Source organism: Tamandua tetradactyla, chromosome 6, assembly GCF_023851605.1.
Source record: "Tamandua tetradactyla isolate mTamTet1 chromosome 6, mTamTet1.pri, whole genome shotgun sequence".
In the NCBI taxonomy this organism is placed as follows: Eukaryota; Metazoa; Chordata; class Mammalia; order Pilosa; family Myrmecophagidae; genus Tamandua; species Tamandua tetradactyla.
Window position 1 is genome coordinate 18699002 of NC_135332.1, and position 27064 is coordinate 18726065.

General features: G+C 52.3%; 1 protein-coding gene across 3 annotated transcripts; it reads right to left on the minus strand.

Annotated features, from left to right (window-relative positions):
* Positions 1-198: 198 nt before the first annotated feature.
* Positions 199-24382, minus strand: TRPV2 (transient receptor potential cation channel subfamily V member 2). Of its 3 annotated transcripts, none has more exons than XM_077163966.1 (15): positions 23997-24379; positions 22012-22221; positions 18946-19079; positions 12446-12739; positions 11162-11460; positions 7788-7961; positions 7275-7430; positions 6612-6707; positions 6083-6153; positions 5590-5755; positions 4507-4573; positions 4099-4418; positions 3294-3421; positions 2079-2158; positions 199-397 (listed from the first exon to the last, which is right to left on the minus strand). In XM_077163966.1, the coding sequence occupies exons 2-15, from the start codon at positions 22200-22202 to the stop codon at positions 300-302; spliced, it is 2274 nt and encodes a 757-aa protein (XP_077020081.1). In that variant the 5' UTR covers positions 22203-22221; positions 23997-24379; the 3' UTR covers positions 199-299. The 3 variants fall into 3 exon arrangements, 2 of the variants coding, with proteins under 2 accessions (XP_077020081.1, XP_077020080.1); XM_077163965.1 differs by having other exon boundaries at positions 6612-6710; XR_013177464.1 differs by lacking the exon at positions 6083-6153 and having other exon boundaries at positions 350-397; positions 6612-6710; positions 23997-24382.
* Positions 24383-27064: the final 2682 nt, after the last annotated feature.

Below are 27064 nucleotides of genomic sequence, written 5' to 3' on the forward strand. Positions count from 1 at the left end.
GGTGGCGGGCACAGCACTTGGGCCAGCTGCCTGCACATCGCAAGAGGACAGCCTTGGAGCTGGGGGACCACAGGTGACCATTGCCTGTACCCAGGCAAGGATGGGGGCAGCCCAGCCCACATTTACAAGCAAGTGAACACAGAGACATGCAGACAGCAACAACCTGATAACTGTGCTCAAATAATGTTTCCAGAAGAGTTAGTGGTGAAAAAATTTTATATTTGCCACAAAACTTGACTATACTGGGCCCAGAGCCAGCAGGTGTGGCTGTGAAGGATTCGCTCCTGAGTGTGGGCCCTTCAGGGAGGCCCCAGGAGCTGGAGGGGCAGCTGGTCCTCCTCCAAGGCTGGGTGGTCATCCCCAGGCTGGGAGGCCTGGGTGGGCTTCTTCCTGGTACCTGTAAACCGGAGGGGAAGCCCTGTGGCTTGGACCTTGGGGTGTTTCCTCAGGAGACAGGCACTGGGGAAGCAGGAGGGTCTACCAGCTGGGCAGCCACACCAGGGCCTATGGTCTGTAGGTGATTTGGGGTCCCCAGGCATTCCTCTCCCAACTCCTTCCTTCTACAAGCATTTCCTGAGCTCTTGCCAGGTGCTGGGCACAAGGAGGCCATTATGCCCCTACCCATACCCCCCCCAGGAGCTTGACATCCAAGGAGGTGACAGGCTTGTGTGTCAGAGACCAGAACACCAGACGTGCATTAGGGACCCAAAGGGTGGCCAAAGTCAGGTGCCTGGGGAGCTCTGGGGAGGCGGTGGATTCAGACACCCAGTGGGGTGAGAAGGGTACTTCTGGTAGAGACAAAAGCCAAGAGAAGCAAAGAACAAGGAGCACTGTGGCCAGCAGCCACAGGGACAGAGGTGTGGGGAGTGGGGCTGGAGACAGCTCGGGCCCTCTCCTCCCACTGAGGAGTGCAGGCTTTCTGGCCATTGGAGGTTCTGTACATTGAAAGGACTGCAGTGAGCCGAGTCTGGAGCAGAAAGACTTGGGAGGTCTGGGTGCCGGGTGAGCACCCCAAGGGTACAGAAGCAGGAGGGATGAGAGCCAGGCGCAGAGGGGTGAGAGATTCTGAGGACCACTCAGCTGCTGGGGTGGGGGTGGGGGGGAGTCAGGCAGGTTTGGAAGAGAGGGGCCTTGCCTCGGGAATGGGATCGGATGGGAGCACAGACATGTCGCCTGATAGCACAGCTGGCTCTTCTGGTTGGGGATGTCCAGTTGGAGTCAGCGAGCTGTGGGATGCTTAGGGCAAGATGAGGGCTGCAAACTGGACTCTGGGTGTCATGGCACTGAAGCAATGGGGTGACAGCTTTCAGAGGGAGGGAGATGCAAAGAACAGTAGGTAGGGAACCTATCTGGACAGGGATCTAAGGGCCCTGCGTAGTGGGGCGTAAGCAAGTCTCCAGTGAAATTTGTCAGGAAAGAGAAAGTGGAAGCAGAAAGCCAGCAGAAGATTTGGAGCCATCGAAGGTTCCAGGAAGAAGGGACAAGATACGGACAGGGTTAATGTCAGAGGACAGGCCTCTGAGATTGAGAAGGAACAGGGTGGGGGCAGGGGAGTGCTCAATCCAATGGAGAAGAGGTGGGGAAAAGAAAAGTGGCTGCTCAGGGGAAGCTGGAGAGGAGGCCCACTGGGACCGCTGGCAGCACGGAAATGCCACCAGGAGAAGGGTCGGGTAGAAAGGGTAGACCACGGTCAGCAAAGCTCAAGGGAGGCCCCAAGTTGGACAGAGGCCCTTGCTGGGGAGGGGCCATCCCAAACTTGTTCCCCTGCTCAGCCCCCAGGCACCCAGGAGCCATTTGGAAGGGGCAGAAGGGTGCTGCTGATAGGAACCGGGACAGTAGTAAGTGTCAGAGGGGGTGTAGGGGCTGGCTGGGGAAGGCTGAACCAGAGGAAGGACTAACAGCCATAGACATCTTTCCAGGTGACTGCCTGGGAAGAAGCCAGGGAAGAAGGAGCAGATAGGAAGGGAGGGGAATCTCTGGAAGAGGAGCTGCAAGAAGTGGCACTGCTCAGGGGCTATGGGGAGGTCTCTGGGGCCCGTGAGCCCGCCCATGCACCCCCAGAGCGCCCGGCCACTCACCAAGGACGTGTGCTCCCGAGGGCTCCTCACATAAGGTGGGCAGCGTCTGCTCCCACGCAGCCCAGTTCACCTCCTCCACCCTGAGGGAGCACATGGCAGCTGTGAGGCCCCATGTGAAGCCCTGCTCTCTCCCCAGGCCAGGCTTCTGGTCCCCCAGTGCTCGGTGGACGTGGAGGCTGAACAGCAAAGAGGCTGAGGCTTATCTGCGCTCTCCTGCAGGGCACTGGGCTGCCCCCCTCCCACCTGAGCCCCCCGCCTTGCGATTGTCACCCCACCTATGCCCAGGTGCCTGCAAGGAGGAAAGGGCCTCCCTGAGACCCTGGGCCACTTCTGTTTGTGCTTCTGTTTCTGGCTGGGAGCTCATCACCAGACCCTCTTGCCCAGAGCACAGGCCTTCCCCGCATGTGTTTGGGAGGGAGTCATGTCTCCCAAAGACACGTTCATACCCTAAGCCTCAGCCCTTTGACTGTGCCTGTATTTGGAAATAGGATCCTTGAGGTCATGGGTAGTTAAGATGAGGCCAACTGGACTAGGGTGAGCCCTCTTCCAGTGCAACTGGGGAAAATGTAGACACAGAGGCGGACGCCTGGGGGAAGACTGGCAGAGATTGGAGCAATGCAGCCACAAGCCAGGGAATGCCGGCAGCTGCCAGAAGCTGGAAGACGCAAGGAAGGATTCAAGGGTGCACAGGCCTGCCAGCAACTTGATTTCAGACTTCTAGCCTCCAGAACTAGGAGAAATAGATTTCTGTTGGTTCGCCGCCCGTTTGTGGTACTTTGCAGCCCTAGGACACCGGCGTGGAAGGATTGGTTCACAGAGGAAGAGGTTGTAGCCTCTGACGCTGGGCTGGGAGGGCAAGGCTAATGTGCTGGTGCCCCGAGGGCTCTTTTGGCTTCTTGGCCTCCTAATTGTAGCACATTTCAGGCCAGAAGGAGTGGGTTAGGGCCCAGCAGGAAGGGATGTCCTGTGGAGCTGGTGGGACTCAGAGCAGAGCGCAGGCCTGTGAGATCAGGATCCTGAGCCTTGCCCGGCCCAGGTGCTGCCCCCTCCCCCCCCCCCCCCCGGGCCCCCTGGCACTCCTGTCCCGTAGCCTGGGCTCCTTGCAGCTGTTCTCAGGCATTCGGGAGAGTAAGGCTGGCCCATACTGCAGTGGGCCCCAGGGTCCCTGGTTGGGTCAGCAAGGCCCCCAGGCTGCCTCCGCTGCCCCCCGCTCACCTGAAGCACCAGCGCTCATCGGGGCTCCCGTCTGACCTGGTGCCGACCTTTAGCCTCACGCCCGCCTGCTGCTTCTTCCTCCTGCACCACCAGTAGCCATTCTCCATCTCCAGGACAGAGATGGCTTTCTGGGGACAAAGGACCCATCAGACAGTGCAGCCTGGGACCCTGGAGGAGGTGCCCAGGACAAGGGGAAGTACACCCCAGCACTGCATATGTAGCCCAGAGTCAGCTAGGCATGAGGGTTTGCCTCTCAGGACCCTCATCTCCCTATTCATAGAATGAGGGCGATGCAGCTCGGAGGGCTTTTGGGAAGACCATGTTCCCAAATTCTACACGTCACGTGCAGAACTTCATCTGTCCTCGTGCAGAGGCTCGGGGACATTAGGAGGGGCCCAGGGTCAGCCTCCGGGCAAGCCTCTCTCTGCACCAGCGGCCCACGACCCACCTTGGCCTCCCCAGTGGGGTCATGGCAGCCCCTCCAGCTACAGAGGCCCCCCCACCCCATGCCCCCAGGCTGGGCCTGCCAGGGATGTTACATCCTGTCTTCCTGCTCCCCCCATGAGACCCCACTTTATACACAGATGAACCCCAAGTGTAAGCTCCGCAAGGACAGGGACTTGGTTCTCTGCTGCATCTTCAGCAACCAGCACTCTACCTGGCCCCACCTGCAGTGGGCTCCTAGTCAGTATTTCATAGTAATACCAATAATGGTAAAACCAGCTGAGATGCTCGCACTGAGCATCTACTATGTCCTAGGTAGCAGAAGGGATGGGTGAGAGCGGGGCGGGCCCGCGGGCGGCACCTGCAGCTTCCAGATGCTCCAGCTGTCGGTGGCCACGCTGTTGACGGTCTCGCTCATGAGGGCGATGAGCATGTTGAGCAGGAGGATGTAGGTGAGCAGCACATAGGCCAGCAGCAGCAGCAGCACCACCCCACGGAAGCGCAGCTGCTCCTGGAAGGCCAGCTCGCCCATGCCGATGGTGAACTTGAAGAGCTCCAGGGAGGCGTCCACGATGCCCGCGTACGGGGCCGCGCCGTCCTCCTCTGCCTCCCGGGCCTCTGTGGTGTTGAGGCCCACGGGGGTCCTGGGGTCCCGGGCCTCCCGGCTCAGGCTCACCAGGGCTGCGGGGGAGAGAGGCGTGGGGTTGGGTAGCCGTGAAAAGGCGCTGGGCCGGGAAGGACAGGCCAGGGGCCAGAGAGGGGCCTTTACCTACAGCGAAGCCAAAAAGGAAGACGAAGTAGACCAGGAGGAAGCGGAGCAGGTCCCGCAGGATGACCTGGAACACACACGTCCAGGTGTGGGCAGGCAGGCGGGTGGGCCACCGGCTGGACCCTAGAGCCTGCCTCGGCCCGAGCACATCACCCGGGCACATCCCCGCCGCACACAGGCCTAGGGGGCCACACCGAGAGGGGTCTTTTAAATGCAAATCAACACCACTTCACACCCCTAGGATGGGTGTTATGAAAAAGCAGAAAGTAACAAGTGCTGGTGGGGATGTGGAGAAACTGGAACTCTCGTGCATTGTTGGTGGGAATCTAAAATGGGCAGCGGCTGCGGAGGACCGCTTGGCAGTTCCTCAGAAAATTGAATATAGAATTACCCAGGCCCTAGCAATCCCACCACTAGGGATATACCCAAAAGCAGGGACCTGAAGAGATATTCACGTGCCAATGTTCACACAGCACTATTCGCAGTTGCCAAAAAATGGAAGCAACCCAAGTGTCCTGCAAAAGGTGAATGGATAAACCAAATATGGCCTCTCCAAACAATGGGATTCAGCCATAAAAAAAAATGAGGTTCTGATACATGCGATGAGCCTCGAAGACATGTTGAGTGAATCATCCAGACCCAAAGGGACAGACATTGTATGGCCCCACTTGTATGAAATGATTAGAATATGCACATGGGTAGGGTCACGTTGGAAGGCAAGTCGCCAGGGGCTGGCACCTGTGGGGAATGGGGCGCTAGCGCTTACGGGGACAGGTTTTCTGCTTGGGGGGTGGAAAGGTCTGGGTAGCGGACAGTGGCAATGGTGACTTAGCAGCACTGAAGAGGATACATGAAAGTGGCTTACATGGGAAATGTTATGAACGTCTCAGGTTACCACAGTAAAAATTTTTTAAATAATAAAAACGAAATAAGTGAACGCAGACCCACCCGTGTCCGCCTCCACACGCACATGTGCTCATGCCTGGGCTCACGTTCAGCCATGCGGCACCCCGGCCCAGCTTCCTCGCAAAGGAGACCCCTGCCCGCGAGGCTGGGGTTGGGCCGGGGCCGCCCGGCTCTCACCTTCTGGATCATGACGCTGTAGATGCCCGTGTGCTGGAAGCCGCGCGTGTAGTACAGCAGGTTCAGCCAGCCCAGCACCAGGGAGGCCACAAGCAGCGGCAGGTACCACTCGACGGCCAGGAAGCAGAGCCCCTGTGACAGCAGTGTGAGCAGGGCCTGGAGCAGGCTGCAGGGGGCACCGGGGGTGAGGGTGGGGGGTGGCCTGGGTCAGCTTCCAGGCCACGTGGCAGAGTCCCCGGGTCCCCACTGGCTGGTACTGACCCCCATCACCTCTCCCACCCCACCTCGGGGCCTGAGAAGCCATCCATCTGTTGGACGCCAAGGTCCACGCTGGGACCAAATTGAGTCGTGACCTCCACCCCAAGCAAGTTATTGGCTCCAGTTCTGGCAGGGCACAGAAGCATTGAACAAACACAACCGATCCCCGGGTCTGGCCCCTGCTCGGGACATAACTTCCAACGCCCCGGTGTCCCAGGAGCGAGGCCCCACGTACAAGAGGATCTCAAAGTAGCTGTCCATGAACGAGCTCCAGATGAACAGGCGGCGACGCCAAAAATACCACAGCTGCAAGGGGGGGGCATGGGCCAGTGAGACACCCGCCAGCTGCAGGGTCCCTGGCCACTCCCGCCCCTGGGCCAGGCTCCCCGCCTGCTCGCCGCCTGCCTGCCGCCTGCCTGCAGGCTCAGGGACTGCTGGCCTGGCTGGCTGGGGAGCTGCCAGGACCACGTCGGGGCAAAAGACGCAGCTCTGACATCTGGGGCGGGGGTTGTGGGGGGGGGCTCGTGGATCCTCTGATACCGTGAGAATGCTCTAGAACTTCTTTGCAAAAACGCACAGCCCCCCACGGACCCCCAGGCATCACCAGGGACTTCCTGGTTCCCGGAGATCTGGATTTAGAACCCAACTCATTCTGGGGAAGGGGGATCCCATTTCCCCCACGTGAATGCACTAAGGCCCCTCATGACAGAATTCTCGGTTTGCTTCTTGATGGGCTGGAGGTCCCGGGGGTCGGGGTTCCTCACCTGGCCACAGGCGAGGTACAGCCCCCCAAGCAGAATCAGGATGTGACCCAGCAACAGCATGGCGTTTCCAGCCGTGGCTTTCAGGGGAAGGAAGGCCTGCTGGAGAAAACGCTGATAGAACCGGGGCTGTGGGTCTTCTCCCCAGCAGCTCGCCCTCCTGGAGCACGGTGAGAGGGTCCCCCGTTCGGGGATTTAGCTGTGGCAGGAGGAACAAGGGCCCCAGGGCAGGGACCCTTAGCAATGGTGATGAGCCTGGGGTCCGGAGCCAGGCTGCCTGGCCTTACTTCCAACCTCCACCACTTCCATGCTGTGTGACCCTGGAGAAGTTACTTAACCTCTCTGTGCCCCTCTCTCCCATCTGTGAACTGGGGATAATAATGGTCCATCATCTCCTGGGCTTGCTGCGAGCATTAAATAAGTTAATAACGTAAGTCGCTGAGAATACTTTGTCATGTATGGTGAGCTTTCAACACATGCAGGCAATTTGTATCATCAGGATTATGATGGTGCTTCATTCCGTGCTCTTCCCAGCTGTGTAAGAGCCTGAGCAGATCACTCGTGTGTCTCTAAGCCTTGGGGTTATCTGTCCTCTGCAGCTGGGGGAGGCAGTCTCTGCTCTGTGTTCCCCCGCCCCACCCGGGAACGGCCCCTCCTCGGCCTTGCCTTTTCCAGGGCGGGCTGGTGGTAGGCGACCGCCGTGAAGATGCTCACGTAAAGCAGGTAACACAGAAAATTGAAGGTGAACCTGGGGGTCAGCTGCTCCCACTTCTCCTGCAGCAGTTTGTTCAGTGGCTCCAAAACCACCATTCGGTGTCTGTGCTGGAGTGGGAACGAGAGGGCCAGGGGGTCGCAAACCCAGTAGGAGATACATAGAGGATCCAGAGCTCTCTGGTGGCCTCAGGGGGCCATATCAGGCCAGACACCGGGTGGAGGGCTGTGGAGGGGAGGGCAGGGCGAGGGTGGGCAGCAGGCTCCCACGGGTGCCCCAAGTGCCCCTCCCTGCTGCCCCTGCAGGCAGAGCAGGTGTGGTCGCCAGAGAGGCACTGGCTGCGGTCGCAGTGACCCCCCATATCCCCAGGTGGCTGGGGCCTGGGTGTGGAAGGGCCATGAGCCCGAAGCCGGGCTGTGCAGCCATGGCCGGACATGCCAGGCTCAGGTCCACGCCTGCGGGCTTACCGGGCTCCTGCAGTGAAAGGCGATGATCTCCAGCACCGAGTTCTCCTCCCAGCTGTCCACAGAGGCCAGGTCATACAGCGACACGCGGACAGGCCCGTAGCACCACTCAGTGAACTTACGGGAGAGGGGCTGGCACTGCCCGGAGAACTCCCGCTGCAGGATGTGCCTGAAAATCTGCAGGGCGAGCTGTCTCAGGGTGACCCCGCTGTCCCCTCCCCGTGCAGACACCAGGGCGAGGCCGGGCAGCACCCAGCACCCTGTGCAGCTGCCCACGGCAGCAGAGCTGGGGCACGCATATGCACACTCCACACGCGTCCCGTGTGCACTAGCAGCAGCCCATATCCCACCCCCAGCCCACGTACCCAGGGCCTGCCTCTTCCTTCCAATCCCTGCCCCGCAGCGGTGTCTTTCCAGAACCCCGCGTGTTACAAATCCACCCACGTCCCCCGCCGGTCCTCTGGAAGTGAGCTCATTTGTAAACAGGATCTTCAAGGACCCTTTAAAGTCGAGGCCTCTGCATCTAACATCACACTTAACGCTGAGAGACTGTTGGGCTGCCCACTTTCACCACTGCTAGTGAACATTGTACTGGAACTTCTAGTCAGAGCAATTAAGCAGGAAAAAGAAACGAAAGGCATCCAAATCGGAAAGGAAGAAGTAAAATGCTCCCTATTCACAGATGGCATGATCCTATGATTAGATAATTCCAAAGAAGCTATAAGAAAACTACTATAGCTAATAAATTCAGCAAAGTGGCAGGACACAAGATCAATGCCCTCAAATCAGTGGTATGTCTATTCACCAGTAATGAACAATCTGAAAAGAAAATCAGGAAAACAATGCCAATCACAATAGCAATTTAAAGAATCAAATACCTAGGAATAAAGTTAATCAGAATGCAGAGAACTTTTATATAGAAAACTACAAAACATTGCTGAAAGAAATTTAAAAATTCCTGTGTGCTGGTTTGAAAGGATGTATGTACTCTAGAAAAGCCATGTTTTAATCCTAATACCATTTTGTAAAGGCAGCCATTTCTTATGTGATTTAATCAAGAGTGGTTGTTTAACTGGATCAGATGGAGGCATGTCTCCATCCATTTGGGTGGGTCTTGATTGCTTTACTGGAGTCCTATAAAAGAGGATACATTTTGGAGAATGAGAGATTCAGAGAGAGCAGAGCAGAATGACATAGCCATGAGAAGCAGAGTCCACCGGCCAGTGTTTGGAGATGAAAAAGGAAGATGCCTCCTGGGGAGCTTCATGAAACAGGAAGCCAGGAGAGAAAGCTAGCAGATGACTCCGTGTTCGCCATGTGCCCTTTCAAATGAGAGAGGAACCCTGACCATGTTCACCATGTGCCTTTCCAGATGAGAGAGACTCTGACTGTATTCGCCTTGTGCTCTTCCACTTGAGAGAGAAACCCTAAACTTCACTGGCCTTCTTGAACCAAGGAATCTTTCCCTGGATGCCTTTGATTGAACATTTCTATAGACTTGTTTTAATTGGGACATTTTCTCGGCCTTAGAACTGTAAACTAGCAACTTATTAAATTCCCCTTTTTCAAAGCCATTCTGTTTCTGGTATGTTGCATTTCAGCAGCTAGCAAACTAGAACACTAAGTAAGTGAAAAGCCATTGTGTGTTCATGGATTGGAAGACTAAATATTATTAAGATGGCAATAATACCCAAAGTGATCTACAGATTCAATGCAATCCCAATAAAAATTCTAACAGACTTCTTCACAGAAATGGAAAAGTCAACCATCAAATTCATAGGGAAAGGCAATCAAAACAGTGTGTTGTTGTCACAGGGACAGACATATAGATCAATGGAACAGAATTGAGGTTCTTATTGAAAAATAAACACGTACATCTATGGTCAATTGATTTTTCACTAAAATGCCAAGTTCCTTAAGTGGAGAAGGAACAGTTACTTCAACAAATGGAGTAGAAAAACTAGACAGCTAAATGCAAAAGGATGAAAATGGACTCCCACCTCACACCATACACAAAAATTAACTCAAAATGCATCAAAGATGTAAGAAAAGAACTAAAACTACAAAACTCTCAGATTCTTTGACTTCACTCCAAACACATGAACAAAAACAACAATAAGATATACATGAGGCCTCATCAAAATTAAAAATGTTTGTGCAACTAAGGACATTAACAAGAAAGTGAAAAGGCAAGCTCTAGAATGGGAGAAAATATTTGGAAACCACTTATCTGAGAAGGATTTCATATCCAGAATAAATAAAGAACGCCTACAACTCAACAACACAAAGACAAACAACTCAATTTAAAAATGGGTCATGGGTGGGCCACCCACTGTGGCTCAGCAGGCAGAGTTCTTACCTGCCCTGCCCGAGACCCGGGTTTGATTCCCGGTGCCTGCCCATGTAAAAAAATAAAAATAAAAATGAATAAATAAATAAAAATATTAAAAAATAAAAAATGGGTCAGGACTTCAATAGACATTTCTCCAAAGAAGATACACCAATAGCCAATAAATACATGAAAAGATGCTCGACATCATTAGCCTTGAGGGAAACGCAAATTCAAACCACAATGAGACACCACTTCACCCCCACCACAAGGGCTATTATTTAAAAAAATGGAAAATAAATGTTGACAAGGATGTGCAGAAATAGGAACCTCATGCGTTGTTGGTGGGAATATAAAACGTTGCAGCCACCGTGGAAAACTTCGGCGATTCCTCAGAAAATTCAGTATAGAATCACCCTAGGGCCTGGCAATCACACCTCTAGGTATAAACCTGAAAGAACTGAAAGCAGGGACTCGGCTGGATGTTTGCATACTGATGTTAAAAGCAGTGTTATTCACAATGGCTGAAAGGTGGGACCATTAGCAGATGCACGGATAAACAAAAGATGGCAGATACATACAGTGGAATATTATTCATCTGTAAAAAGGAGTGAATTTCTGATACATGCAGCAACATGGATAAACCGTGAAGACGACACATTGAGTGAAAGAAGTCAGGCAACGAGGGGTAATAGTGTATGAGTCTACTCTCATGAAATATCTAGAAACAGCAAATTCATAGAAACAGAAAGTAAATTAGCCGTTACCAGGGGCCAGAGTTGTGACTTGGTGGGTCTAGAATGTTAGGAAATTTTGGAAATATTTAAATTAAATTCTTTTTGACCCTTTACCTTAACCTTTAAAACGTCTATGTTTTATACTGTGATGTAACGTATTAGTTCAGTCGTACACACATGGTGCATAAAGAAATGTGCATGCATTAGAGGTGCTGGCTGACGACACCCCTCCAATTAGAGGTGTGCAGGCAGTGAGAGCAGAGCCTGCTGCAGAAATCCTGGGGTGAGTGCCCGCTGCCTCCCGGACTCACCTCAATCTTGCCCTCCTTGGCAGCCAGCTTCAGTGGCGTGAGACCGTCCAGGTTGGGGATGTCCTCGAGCTGCGCGGAGGGGCAGAGGTCCGCCCCGGCCTGCAGGAGCCCGTCGTACATGCGGGTCACCAGCGCGCTGTTCTCAGCTGAGTTGTCTGCAATCATCACCAGCGCGTGCAACACGGTGTTGCCCAGGGAGTCGGCGGCCTGCAGGCTGGCGGGCTGGTGCGGGTTCTCCAGGAGGTAGCTCACCACCTCCCACTGCTTGGTGCATGCGGCCAGAGACAGGGGCAGCTCACCTGGGGGCCAAGGGGGCAGGGTGGGCCTCGGGCCTCCCAGTTTCCAACCTGCCGACGTCTCACCCCCCACCCTGGACAGAAGGCGAGGCCCCCAGGATTCAGCTCGCTGTGTCCACCCGAGGAGATGAGGCCCTGCCGTGGGTGCGGGGGGGTCACCCATCCAGGCCTGTCCAGCGAGGGAGGGTGGGTCCCTGCTTAGGCACTTTTGTCTGCACTGACCCCGGAAAGAGTGGCCAAAACGTGATGGTGCCCAGCCAGCCAGGGGTGCCCACGTCTCCTCTTTCTCTTTTCTTAGCCAGAGCCCAGGCCCGCTGCTGCCCTCTACTCAGGCCCATCCACCTGGGTCCTTTGGTGTGCCAGTTCTTATGGCCCACTCCCTACCCCTGTCTGAGTTCACGTGTGCACCAAGCCTCCTTGGCCAAATGGGGATAAAAGGCTCTTAAGACAAATTGTTTTTGCAGGAAGCCTAGCAGCTGAAAACATGGGCACCTTTGGTAAACCTACCACTGCTCAAATGAATGAACAGAGGGATAAGTAGATAAATGAATAATTGAGTGAGTAAATGAATGAATGAGGGAATGGATAAATAGATAAATGAATGAATGGATACACAGATTAAATGAATGAATTGATAGATAAATGAATAATTGAGTAAGTGAATGATGGATAAATAAATAAATGAAAGAATGGATAAACAGGTAAATGAGTAAATGAATGAATGAATGAGTGGATAATAGATAAATGAAAAAATGAGTGAGCAAGTGAATGAATAGAGGAATGAATGAATTAGTAAATGAGTGAATGGATACATAGTTGAATGAATGAATGAATGAATGGCTAGATTAATGACAGATAGATAGGTACACAGGTGAAACATGGGTGTCAGACAGACCTGGGTAAGTGCCACTTCTGTCATATACTGCCCATGTGGCCTGGGACCCCTCAACCCCTCTGTGCCCCAGTGTACTCAAGAAAGGGTCGCTACCGAAATAGAAGCAAGCCCCCTGGCTCCTCTTCTGGAAGAACTGGCCGCAGGCCCGGGCATGCACATCGGCCCCATTCTCCACTAGGAGTTTCACGCAGGGCAGGCTCCGCTTCTCAATGGCGATGTGCAGGGCGCTGTGGCCTCGGTAGTACTCATCTGTGCACTGGGCATTGACCAGGGGCCGGGGGTTGCCAGAGTCCCGGTCAATCTGCAGCAGTGGTAGGATGCAGGCGTTGGCCCCATCCCGGAGATTCAGCATGGCCTTCATGAGGCACGTCTTCCCCGTGGAGCCCTCTGAGGGAGAGGAAGGGTTGAGTGCACTGGGACAGGCTCAGACCCGGGCTGTTGGCCAGTCTGCACAGCAAGCTCCGGGTTCCTGCAGTCCCCCACCTCGAGAGGATAATAAAAAGTGATTGCTACACCCTACCAGTGGGAGCCCAGCCAGGCTGGGGGAATTAAGTTTCAGCCAGCAAGAACTAAAATAGCAACAGCATTCTCCAAAGACAGAGAAATGGTCAAGAAGGAAATGACGATGTTCTCAACATCATTAGTCAATAGGAAAATGCAAATTAAAACCACAATGAAATACTACTTCACACCCACTAGGATGGGTGGTTTTTTTAAAAAATGAAAAAGCAAAACAAAAAACTAAGAAATAGTGTTAGCAAAGATGCAGAGAAATTGAAACCCTTATACATTGCTGGTGGGAATGTAGAAGGGTGCAGCTGCTGTGGAAATGAGTTTGGTGGTTCCTCAAAAAGTTAAACACAGACTTATCCTAACACCCAGCAATTCCACTCCTAGGTATTTACCCAAAGAATCGTAAACAGGGACTCAGGCAGGTACTTGTATAAGGAATGTTCACAGCGGCATTATTCACAATGGCCAAAAACTGGTAATAGTCCATGTGTCTATCAACTGATGAATGAATAAATAAAAGTGGTATATCCACCGTGGACTATTATTCAGCTATCAAAAGGAATGTTCTGAGACATAGGACAACATGACTGAACCTTGAAGATGTCATGCTCAGAGAATAAGCCAGAAACAAAAAGACAATTATATGATACCACTTACATGAAATCAATAAGCAAATTCATAGAGATGGAAAGTAGATTTGGGGTGACCAGGTATTGGGGGTGAGGGTGGAAAGGGGAGTTAATGGTTTAGCCGAGGTGATGAAAATGTTTTGGTAATGGATGGTGGTCATGGTAGCACAACACTGTGAATTTCATTAATGCCACTGAATTGCACACTTAAAAATGGTTAAGATGGCAAGTGTTATGATATATACATATTCATGCATACATATATACATACATGTAAGCACAATTAACATACCAACATGCCTACAATTTCTGCCCTAGAAATGACATTTCTAAGACATTCTTGGTCTTATGGTAAAAGGTGTCTCTGCGAGGGCAGTTGCAGTGGTGTTTGTAAGTGGCTTTGTCACTAATTAGCTGTCTATTGCATTCTGGCAGCTTTTACAAATTAAAACACTGAGTTTAATTTTTTTCATTTCTTTTTTATATTACTGAAATATTTAGAGTTATTTCTATTGTATTCATGCAGTCTTTTTTTTTTTGCAGTTTCTTTATAACTAGAGACGTTGTAGATTTCCAGAAAAATCATGCATAAAAAACAGAATTCCCGAATACACCCCCCCCCCATTATTAACAGCTTGCATTAGTATGGTAAAACTTTGTAACAATTGACAAGAAAATATTATTAACATTGTACTACTAACTTCTACATTAGGGTTCACTCTCTGTGTTACACAGTCTTTGGTTGCTGTTTTTTTTTTTATTCTACTAATATACATACAACCTAAAATTTCCCCTTTTAACCACATTCAGACACACAACTCATTGGTGTTAATTACAGTCACAATACTATGCTATCACCACCACCATCCATTACCAAAACTTTGCATCGCCCCAAACAGAAACCCTACCTAATAAGCATTAACTTCTCATTCCTTACCTCCACCCAGCATATGCTAATCTATATTCTAATTTCTGATTCTATGAATGTGTTCATTCTAATTATTTTCCATCAGTGAGAACATGTAACATATGTCTTTTTGAGTATGGCTTATTTCAGCCAATGTGATGCATTCAAGGGTCATCATGTTGTCACCTCTATCAGAACCTCATTCCCTCGATGGCTGAGTCATATTCCACTGCACGCACAGACCACATTTCCTTTATCCATTCATTCATCTGTTAATGGACGCATGGATGAACCTAAGATCTCTTAACCTCAGTTCTCCTCCCTGTATGATGGGAATAACCCTTCCCAGATTGTTGTGGGGATCCAATAGAAGAATACATGTGTACTAACTGAAACGGCTTTTAAAGGGGGAATTTAATAAGTTACAGGTTTGCAGTTCTAAGCCTATAAAATTGTCCAAACTAAGGCATCCATGAAAAGAGACCTTAATTCGAGAAAGACTGATGGGTCTGGAACACCTCTGTCAGCTGGGTAGTCACATGGCTGGCATCTGCTGGTCCCTTGCCCCTGGGCTCCATTGCTTTCAGCCTCTGTTCCCGTGGGGGTTCCTCAAGTGGCTTCTCCAGGGCTGGCTTTCATCTCTTGGCTTCTGTTGGCTCTCTCCACATTCTGGCTTGGCTTAACATCTCATGGGAGGGACACAGCGACATCTGCTGGGTTTCAAGCATCTCCAAACATCTGTGTCTCTGTTCTCTGAAGCAACTGTTCTCCAAGTGTCTACATCTCCTCTCTCTGTTGGCTCTGCCAGCTCTGTCATTTCTGATTTCTCCAAAATGTTTCCCCTTTTAAAGTCTCCAGTAAACTAATCAAGATCTCCATCTAATCAAAAGGTCACACCCACCCACAATTGGGAGCATTGTATCTCTGCCGAGATAATCTAATCAGTAGCTTCTGCCCTACAATACTGAATCAGGATTAAAAGAAACAGCTGACCCCACAAGATTGGATCAGGATTAAAACGTGGCTTTTCTGTGGTACATAATAGCTTCAAACTGGCACATTCCATCCTCTGGAACCCTCCAAAAGATGTGGTTTTTTTTCATATATAAAATACATTCACTCCCTCACAATATTACAAAAGCCTTAAACCATTTCAGTAACAATACAAATACCCCACAAAGTCAAAAACAGGACACAATCTCATCACAGTCAGTTACTTGTCCTAAGGCCAAAAATTTTCTCACTTTGAACCTGTAAAACTCAGAACAAGTCACCAGCTGCCAATATACAAAGGAAGGACCATCATAGGATACATGTTTCTATTGCCATAGGGAGAAACTGAAAGTAAACTGGGGTCACCAGACCAAAACAGTTCCAAAAATCTGCAGGGCAAACTCCACTGGATTTCAGAGTCTGAGAGTCATTCATCCTTGGGGTGTTGGAAAGCAGCAGTCCCACCCTTTCCAAGGGCTTATGCAGTGGCCTTGCTCTCTCTAAATGCTGGGGTGATTTGAAACATGGGGGTTCACTGGGGTCCACCTTTTTCTCATCTCCATGCTCTCCCATATGTCAGGGCAGCACCCAGGATCTCTGCCATCTCCAGAGCACATGCTCAACTCCTCTGGCAGCCAGGCTTCCCCCATCCCTGGCTTAGCGTTCCACCCTCTCTCTCCAAGTCTGAGGAGGCACAACTCTTCCTGAGCAAGGAAGCAAAGGGCCCACCCTCTGTCTTCAGGGCCAACTCACCCTCTCCACGTGCATGGTTGAGTCCCCTCTCTGGACCCAAGATTTCCTGGCTCCAGACCTTAGCAGACATTAGCTTCCATTGTTCTGCCTCCAAAGTCATTTTTCCTTCACTTTGTCCCTTTTCTGTCCCTTTTAGTCTAGACTGGCAGTGGTTCTGTTTATACAGATCCTGCAACACTCTTGACAGTTTTCTATGTGGTATGCAGGGATTATAACCATCAAATGATAGGACTTTGCACAAATCCTTTCTGGATAACTCTATCTCCAATCCTCCCTTGTCCTGTATGGCTGACTGGTTCCATGTTGGGTTACAGCCTCACGTGGGCCCCTGTTCACTGGGGTCTCACTGTCTGGAAGCCCAGAATTTTCAGAACCATCAATTTCTGTTTTCTTTGAATCCAAGAGATCAGTTTTCAATTTATCTCTCCTGTGGCATTCTACTATAAGCTGCAGGGAGCAGCCAGACTGCATTTTCCACATCTAGTTTGGAAATTTCTTCTGCTAAATATCCAAGTTCATCATTCTCAAATTTTGCGTTCCATCCACAAAGGACACCTTCCTTCCAGTTTGCAAAGATATGTTCATGATTTCTGTGTAAAGCCTTATCACAAGTATCCTTAGAGTCCACATTTCTACCAAAAGTCTCTTCAAAGCCTTCTTTATCAAGTACTTCACAACTCTTCCAGACTATTCCCCTTATCTGCGGCAGCCGGTCCGGTCCGGTGCTGCCGCTTGGGGTCTGTCTCTCAGCGAACGGGACTGGCGCGAAGACGGAGGGGCGGGAAGGAGGCCGCTAGGCCTCCCTCCGAGGGGGTCCTCCACCGCCAGCGGCAGGGGGAAGCGTTGGCCTACGCCTCCGGGGGCTCGGCAGGGACTGGAGCGCGCGCGGAAGACGAAATCAAACCGCGGGACCAAGTGGAGCTAGCAAGACTGCGCACAAGGACCTTTATTCAGGGAAGTACACTTGTTTATATAGGGATGGTGGAGGGTAGGGGAGGGTGGCTTTCCGAGGGCACTGTGATTGGAGGAGAGGGCTTGATTACTACATATAGGTTTGAAAAGAGGGGCTGGGGGAGGAGGAGTGTTGAAAGAAGAGGGGGTTGTGTGTTCATATGTGGCCATGCAGCTGGAGTGTAGCAAGAATGTAGCAAGGAGGAGGAGGAGATAGGTAGAGGCCCAATGAGAGAATTTTTGTGGGGCGACGTGTTTGTTGCCGGGGAGAGGGCTGTACAGACGGGGCTCGTGGGGCAACTGGGCAGATTTAAGGTTGCGGAGAAATAGGTGCCACACTTATCCATTTAAAAAGCTGTTCCAACATGTTTGGTATTTGCAAACCATAGCAGCCACCAAATCCGTTTTGCAAACCACACACCCATTTCTCTGGTACCAAACTCTGCATTAGTTTGTTAAGCTGCTGGAATGTGATACACCAGAACTGGAACAGCTTTTAAAAGGGGAATTCAATAAGTTACAAGATTACAGTTCTAAGCCTATGAAAATGTTCAAACTAAGGCATCCAGGGAAGACATCTTATCCCAGAAAGTCCGATGGGTCCTGAACCCCTCTGTCAGCTGGGAAGTCACGTGGCTGGCATCTGCTAGTCCCTTGCTCGTGGGCTCTGTTGCTTTCAGACTCTGTCCCCGTGGGGGCTCCTCACTTGGCTTCTCCAGGGCTGGCCTGCATCTCTTGGCTTCTTTTGGCTCTTTCCAGGTTATGGCTCAGCTTAACATCTCACGGGAACGCACACGGTGATGTCTGCTGGGCTCCAAGCATCTCCAAACATCTGTGTCTCTGTTCTCTGAAGCAACTATTCTCCAGGCATCTACATCTGCTCTCTCTCTTGGCTCTGCCAGCTCTGTCATTTCTGATTTTTCCAAAATGTCTTCCCTTTTAAAGTCTCCAGTAAACTAATCAAGACCCACCTTGAATGGGTGGAATCACATCTCCACCTAATCAAAAGGTCACACCCACAATTGGGTGTGTCACATCTCTGTGGGGATAATCTAATCAGTAGTTTCTGCCCTACGGTATTGAATCAGGATTAAAAGAAGCAGCTGCCCCCACAAGATTGAATTAGGATTAAAACATGGCTCTACTGGGGGTACATCATAGTTTCAAACTGGCATAACATGCCACGTGCTTACCACTGAGATGGCAAGTTGCAGCCCAAACCATAAACAACCAAAATGGTCATCAATAAGGAATCGGTTAACTAAGTTATGGTAAATCTACGCAATGGAAAACTCTGCAGTTGTTCAACTGCCTGCATTGGGAGTATGCACACTGAAATGAAAAGTGCCTCAAGATGTTTTAAGTGTGTGTGTATGGGCTGGCAGGGGACACAAGACCCCATTTCTATAAATATATCCCCAAAGTCTGAAACAATGTACCCCAAACCACTGTTGCATGCAAACAATGCATCGCCTTACTTCTACACTGCACAAATAGTTTTCCAATCAGCCCAGATACTAAAGGTATTTAGTTTAATGGCGAAGAATGCTCCATGATATGTGAAATGTATGGTTATGTGAATTAGATGTCAATAACACTGTTATTTCAAAAAAAGTAGAAGGCCCTAGGAACGCCCCCAAGTGTTCACTCGGCCAGCGAAATGGACAAGGGCAGGTGGGAAGGAGGAGGCACGGCCGCATCCATGAGGGTGGTGCTTGGCTCCATCTACTCCAGCAGGAGGGGTGGGGAGGACACCTGCCCCTTGGCTTCTGACCACAGTCAAGGCCCACCCTGTTGGTCCAGCCCACCCATAAGATACTGGGTCCAGCCCCCAGGACAGAGCCTACCTGTATACTCAGAGTCAGTGAGGTATTTGCTGGTCCGGCGTAGGTACTCCGACAGCCCTGCCAGCTCCGTGGGAACGCCACGGGAGACCACCCTGAAGAGCCGGTCACGGTCAAAGCGGTCTGGGTCTGGCTGGCTGAAGGGTGATGTGTTGGTGACTCATGCTGGGGAAGGGCCAGCCCCCGCCCAAGGCATGACCCTCCCCCCAGGTCCAGGAGCCCCAAGGGAGGGACTTCTGAGGGTCTCTTCCCTCCTAAGGCCAACCAAGGAGACTCTGAGCTCCAAACCCAGTTGGAGCAAGAGAAGGGCGTTGTGGGCGCCGAAGTGCAGCTCCCCAGGATGTGGTAGATTGGCAGGAATGGATGGATGGATGGATGGATGGATGGATGGATGGATGGATGGATGGATAGAGAACCAGATAGATAAATAGATAGATGATAGATATAGATAGATAGATAGATAGATAGATAGATAGATAGATAGATGATTGAGATGGATGGATGGATGGATGGACGGATGGATGGACGGACGGACGGAGAACCAGACAGATAGATAGACAGATGACAGGGAACCAGATAGATAGATAGATAGATAAGCATCCTGCTTATCATTTGCTTTATGCACTGTCTCACAACCGAATCACTATCCCATCTTAGAAAGCCCTATTTCAGGAGAAGGAACTTGCGGTGGCTCCTGGGTCTGGGTTCTGAACTGCCTTACAGGAGGGGCCCGCAGACTGAGAATATGTGCTTCTGGCATACTCTGAAAAAAGGAAATCAGTGATAGATGATTGATAGATTGGCAGGAATGTATGTATGTATGGATGGATGGATAGAGAACCAGATAGATAAATAGATAGATGATAGATAGACAGATAGATAGATAGATAGATGATTGATAGATTAATACAGACAGGTGGATGGATAGATAGACAGATAGATGACTGATAGATTGATATGGATGGATGGATAGTTGAGTGGGTGAATGGTTAGATACATTGATAGAGATGGAGAGAGAGAGAAAGAGAATAAGACAAATGTGGCCAAATATTAAAATTGGTGGATCTAGGCATCTGGGTGGCATATGCTGGAGTTCTTTGTATGGGTTTTGTCTTAGTTTTGCAACTATCCTACAAGTTGGAAATTATGTTAAAATAAAAAAATTAAGGGGAAAAAAATCAAGCAACAGCCCCCTCCTCCTGATCCATCAGTTTGAGTCATTAGAGTGTCCCCCACCTTTCACCCTCACTCAGCCCTGGGGGCAGGGATCACTATTTGCCAACTGCACAAACAAGGAGGTAGAGGAATGTGCCCAGGTCACACAGGTGGTGACTGGTAGAGGGACGTGAATGGGGGCTGGCTGCAGCCGCTGACTCGTGACCCCTGGACAGGCTAGGCTAGGAGCAAGGGATTGCTCAGAGTCTTAGCGTAACATGCAGAACCAGCGTGGACACTCGTGCTTCTCCCTGGAGCTGTGCTAAGGAGCCTCGCTCCTGGGAGTCTCTGCCCAGAGCCCGGAAGAGGCCTTGGAGCTCACCAGGGTGCAGCAGTGGCTGGCAAAGGGGAAGAAGTGGGGCATGGGTGCTCTCTCCTGGGCCGGTTCTGTAATCACAGGAGCAAGCTCAGCCCTGTGAGCTGTGGGGACCCTCAGGTCCCAGCCCCCATCTCCCATGCAGGGAGCTGACCAAGCTGGAGGGTGATGGCCAGTGACTGACCACAGGGGACAGTGTTGGGATCCATCTTGCTTTAAGTGGATCCGCCGGACTGGCGTTCGAGCCAGCCCTGACCCCACGTGGGCCAGGTACACCATCACCCCCGGCAGGCCACTGGGGCACCGCGGGTAGCACTGTGGCCCTGCAGGGACCCGGGCAGGGGGTGGCTGGGTGGACAAAGTGCTTCCTGTTGTCCATTCATGGGACAGGGAAGTCCCAGAAGGGCACAGGTCAGGGCACCGGGGGGCGCAAAGAGGGCACCACAGCTCCCAGGAGCCCCCCCACCCCCACAGGCCCCTATCCTCTCCTGCCCTGGTGCTGAGCTTGGCTGTGATCTCAGCACTAACAGCGCAGGGGCTCGAGCCTGTGAGCTGGGGTAGCTTGAGTTCTGTACCCCAATTGCGGCATGCTCTCAATCCACGAGCCTGGGGATGAGACCCCACTGCAAACAGGACCTTTCTAGCTAAGGTGCAGCCAACTGGACAGAATGGGTCTTCGTCCCCTCACTGGCCTTACATATATTCTTCAGTGGGAACCCGGAAAAGAAAGGAGAGGACATCGCATGTGCCACGAGACACATGTGGAAGCTGAGGAATCCCAAGAATCGCTGGCAGCCAGCATTGGCACGTAGAAACTTGCCGATATCTTGGTTTGGGATTTCTTCTCCAAACCATAAGCCGATAAATCCCTGTTTACACCCACCTGCCACGCGGGATCTGTCCTGGCAGCCCTGGTCAGTGAGGCTGGGGCAAAGGCCAGCAGCCGTATCGCAGGCATGACGGGGGCGGGGGAGGGGCTGCCCTGGGCCCTGAGCACCCTCACATGGTCATCTCACATGGGGTGGGGGTGGGGGGTACCAAGTGCACCCTTCCCCCACCCCAGGACTGGAAGTGGGACTCCAGGCAAATGGTGGAGAGACCCTCAAACAATCAGGTGACTCTCAGCAGAAGCCCACTCCCCAGAATCCACATTCCCTGAGGACAGGTTCCACTGCGGGGCAGAACCGAGGGCTGCCGGGGACACGTCCAGCTGACCTGGCCTCTCACCCGGCCTGGACAGTGGATCCTGCTACCTCCCCCCACCCCAAGGTGGCTGTGGCAGGGACAAGGGTCCTGGCTCAACCACAGGGCTCGCGAGGGACAGCTGAGGACATGGAGCTGAAAGAAGAGGACCCCGAAGGGCAGAAGGCCAAGGCTGCAGAAGCTTCCAGAAGGGACAGCCCCAGAGTGCAGAGACTCCCAGGGCCTCTGGAGGCGTGGGCCAGGGGCTGTGGGTTAGGGCCTCAAGAGGGTGCAGAGGGCTGGGGGTGCTGCCCCCGAAGAGGGGCTCCCCTAGCCCCCACCCCCCGCCGCCTCACCTGGCACCTGCTCCCTTGCGGTAGTTGAGGTTCACTTTGATCTGAGGGGAGAAGTTCCGGTCCTCGCCCTGGAATGGCGACTCCATGGGGGGCGGCCGGCCCAGCTGCCCACCCGCAGCCTGGGCGCCGGGGTCCAGGCCTCCGTCCGAGGTCTCGAGCCTGAAGGTGGGGGTGCTGGCGGGCGAGGCCATCTCGGCTCTGTCCAGGCCTCTGTGGGGGTGCAGGCATCAGGGGCGCTCTTGGTCGGGGGAAGAGGCCCGTCTGGTGGCCCCCAACACAGAAACACCTGGAAGCCGGGCCCGGGGGGCGGGGTGAGCCGGGTGGGGGGGCAGCGAGGAGGGGGAGGCAGCGCTGTGGCACCAGGGTGGCCCGGGGCCTGGAGGGTAAAGGAGAGACACCCTGGGGGTCCCGCCAGGGGGACCAGGATTGCCTCCTGCTTCCTGAAATCTGAGGGGCCACAGTCTCTTGTCCTGGGGTAACACAGTTTTCCAAAAATTAATTGCAAGTTTGCTTTTACTCATTACTGTAATTACCGTTAATCAGGAAAAAAAAATAGCAAAAATTTGTTACATGTTGACTTTTTATTATCTTTCAAAATTTTATTTCAAAATTTCCAAACACTGGGTACCCACCAAAGAAAACTCCCCTCTCCCCTCTTCCGCTGGTAATCTTTAATCTATTTTCTAGCTCTATGACTTTGCTGTTTCTAAGTATTTCCTATAAGTGGAATCATGCAGTATTTGTCTTTTTGTCTCTGGCTTTTTACACTCCTTTGTTATAGCGTGCATTTGAATTGCATTGCTTTTAACGGCTGAATAATATTCCACCTCAAGAAGGCACCGCATTTTGTTTATCTGGTCAGCTGGGCTGCCACTGTAATTAATGCCGCCAAGAGCCTCGGGGTCGGGGCACCTGCAGGGTCCGGCCTTCAGTTCTCTGTGTACAAACCTAGGAGTGGAACTGCCCGATCAGAAGGGAACCCTGCACTCGGCTTTCTGAGGATCCACCAAATTGTTTCCCACAGTGGCTGCACCATTTTCCATTCCCAGAAATAAACTTTTGCAGAAGAACCCCCTTTCCCAAATTAACATCTAGCTCAGAAGCTAATATTCACATCAGATAAAAAAACAAAAAACCACCTGCGTTTGCTGGGGCAGGGGCGGCTCACTCGGGTGGGGAGCTGGGGGTCCGCCAGGCCAGCCAAAGCCCCTCACCTCCGCAGGACAGCCACACCCGAGGCTCCGAAACAGGGAAATGTTTCTCCCAAGGTTGGCCGGGCGGCCGCAGAGCCAGGCCTGAAACCACCTCCTCTACCGCCATTTTCCTCCTTCGCCCTCAGGGTCCCCCGGGCCAGTCTGGATGTTCAGTCTGACTCATCTTGGAAGGCATTAGGTGCCCCTTTCGGGGCCTCGGGGTCTCTGGGGCCTTGGGGGGCTCCGGCCTCTCTCGCCCAGCAGCCCCCACAGCCCCTGGGCCGGGTGAGGAAGCTCAGCTGACAGCCACGGTCTCACCCTCACAGGAAGACTGAAACCACAGTTCCCATCACATGGCAAGGGGGTGGGGCCCAGTCTGGGGGGTCAGGGGTGGCGCACGGGGACCCCAGCAGGAATAGCAGAAAGAGTCACATATGGGACCGAGGATGGGTCCAGGATTGGACGGGAGTGTTGAGGGTGGAAGGGTGCAGGCCTCCGCCCACTCCAGTCCACTTGGGGCTCCCATGGGCCCCCAAGAGCCCCCCAGGGCATTTTCCAACTGCCTCAGGGAGGTCCCAGCCTGGATAGGGGCGTTGGCTTGCAGCAGGGACCCATCATCTTTCTGCGTCCTCTGGGGCACCTTCCTTCCCCCCTAAGACCCTTTAGCTCTCAGGGGGCCCCTACCCCACCCCAGCCCCATTCTGCCTTCCTGGGAGCCCCCCACCCCCAGACCCTCAGCCCACCACCCCCAGGTCCCAGCAGCAACAGCTGTCAGGCCAATCCCCGGCCTACCTCCTGGCACGCCTGTCTGGTCCTGGTGGCGCAGGGAGGGCTGTGGCAGTTCAAGCAGTGGGGTCGGGGGACCCCCCGCAGACCCGGGCTGGGGGCCGGAGGAGCCGCGAGCGCGCGGGCTCCCGGGGCACTGACAGCCTGGGGGCCGGTCCCCGCCGACGTCCTGGGAAGCGCCCACCGGCTCCCCCGGGTCCAGGGCGTGGCGCCCGGGGCTGCGGGAGGAAGTCGGGCGGGCAGGGGCGGCAGCGCCGAGCCGCGGGAACCTCCCGGCGCCGCACTCTGCGCTCTCGCCCGGGCTCGGCTGTCCTTTGCCTTCCCCGGTCTCACCCCCGCGCGCTCGACCCTCCCCTGCCCGGCCACGCTGGTCTCCAGGGACTGACCGCCTGGACCACTGGCCCCTCCCTGCTCTAGGGGGAGACACGCCCCGTCCCTCCCCCCGCCCCTCCCCGTCTGGCCTCTGAGGCCCCAGGGTGGAGGTGGGGGTAACGCGAGGCAGCCCTCGGGTGCAGGGGCCTGACCTGGGGTAGGGTATCCTTGCCCTCCTTCCCTCCTGTGGGCGATAGCCCACCACCACCGTGAGGCTCCCCAGCAGCCATGACGCTCAGAGCTGGGTCCCGGGGCACCTCCACTGCAAGACAGAGGGAGCTGCTAGGGGCACCCCCAGGAGAGTGGAGGCCCGGGCTAGTTATGCCTCTGGCAATGCAGCCCCGTCCCCCTCCCTGCGGTTTGGGGGATTTCCCACCTACCAGTGACCTTCCCCCACCAGGGGCTCTGACAGCTCTGAGTTTCCCAAGTTACAGGCGCCGATGGCGGCAGCCAGCAGGTGGAGGCAGGGAGGCCGCGTGTGCCCTGAAATCAGCCTCCCTGCTCTGCCGCAGTCCAGCATCAAACTCGGGACTTGGGGGCACAGCGACCATCCTGGCAGTCCCAGTACTGCTTGCTCCCCCTGGCTCCCTGAATCCAGCATGGAAGTCGCTAGCCACAGTGGTTATTTAACTGTAACCAATCAAGACAAAATTAAGTTGGTCACATGGCCACATGTCTAACACTCAGTGGTCACATATGGCTGATGCCTACCACATTGGCAGCACAGAGAACTTCTCTGCCATCCTGGAAAGTTCTATCAGACAGCGCTGCTGTAGCCATTCCTTACATATTTCTGTAGATCCAATACGCCATCCTCTCCTCTGTTGCCTCAAATTTTTCCAAACAGCACGAGCTGTTTGCTCTGGTAGGAGAACACACACACACACACACATACACACACACACACACATACACACACACACACCTGTTCTTGCTCTGGACAACTTCCACTCATCCTACTCCCTCCCAATTTAAACATCACTTCCTCTGTGGGGCCTTTCCCAGAACCTGATCTGGGTTGGGGGTCCCTGCCATGTGTTCCCTTATCATGACTCATCACCCACTATTATTATTTGTGTAACTGTCTGGCTTGTCTTTGACAATAGTAATACTCATTGAGCACTTCAGTGCTTCACGTGGTTTTATGTACAGTAAAAACCATTTAACTTTCAGCACAACTGATGAAGATGAGGAAACTGAGTCTGGGGAAGGTCAGGCACCTTGTCCAAGGCCAATGACTGGGAGATGACACAGTGAGGATTCAATCCACAGCCATGTCCTTGCCCTTCTTGGTCTCCGAGGGAAGAGCTCTTGCTTTTCCACTCTATTCCCAACACCCATTTGGTGCTCGAGATAGATTGAATGCCTGGTGGCTAAATATAATCATGCAGTGGAGCTGCTGAGCTGTTGGGGGAAACTGAAGAATAAGTGGAGGCCTTTAAGTACTTCGGAGCCATCGCCATGCTGGGTGTCAGTGACAATGGGCAGAAAACCCATTTTGCAAATGAAGTTTATAAGTTTATAAGAAGTCCTAGGAGCACTAGCCATCCAGGAAACGCCAGTCAAAACAACTCTGAGATATCACTTTATACCCATTAAGGATAGTTATAATAAAAAAGATAAATAATAACAAGTGTTGGCGAGGATGTGGGGAAAGTGGAACCCTCGCATATTGCTGGTGGGAGTGTAAAATGGGGCAGCCGCTGTGGAAACAGTCTGGAGGTTCCTCGAAAGGTTAAACAGAGAGTCCCCATGACCCAGTAATTCCAATCCCAGATAGGTAACTAAGAGAAATGAAAGCATACCTCCACACCAAACTAGTATATGACTGTTCATAGCAGCCTTATTCAAAATAGCCCAAGATGGAAGCCATCCAAGTGTGGATAAATAAAATGTGGTATATCCATGAAATGGAATATAATTCAGCCATAAAAGAGGAAAGTACCACTGGCACATGCTATAACATGGGTAAACCTTGAGAACATTATGCTAAGGGAAAGAAGCCAGTCACAAAAGACCAAATATTGTATGATTCCATTTATCCGAAATATCCAGAATAGGCAAATCTATAGAGACCCAAAGTAGTGATTGCCAGGAGCTGGGGGTAGGGAGGAAAATGGGTTGTGACTGCTAATGACTATGGGATTTCCTTTTAGGGTGACAAAAATTTTCTAAAATTGATTGTGATTATGGCTGCCCAACTCTGTGAATATACTAAAACCACAGAAATGTATATTTTAAATTGGTCAATTGTGGGGTACATGAATTATGTCTTTAAAAGAAAAAGGCCTCAGAGCAGTGGAAATACCTGTGTTTTTCAGGGGAAATGAACCAAGGAAAGAAGCAAGGTTTCCCCAGTGCGGGGAGGATATGGTTAAAGTATCTGTAAGCTTACTCTGGGTTTATACATACTTAAGTAGTGGAAAAACCATTGCACTTGTCTGCTTGTTTGTTTTTTGAGCTGAAAACAGCATAAGATGTTTGTCTGCTTTGTTGTGTCATTTGCATATCTGTCTGCTTTGCTCAACTGTGGCATTTGATTATCTGGACCGTAACCTCTTACTCATGGGAAGATTCCTGTTTGTTCTTACAATTAAAGATAGCTCCTTGAGGCAAACTGGTGTTCAATGGATAGTTTAACTCCAAATGGCCCCTTTACCCAATAAATAGCTCGCAGGAAATAAACTCGAGGCTTTGGCTCT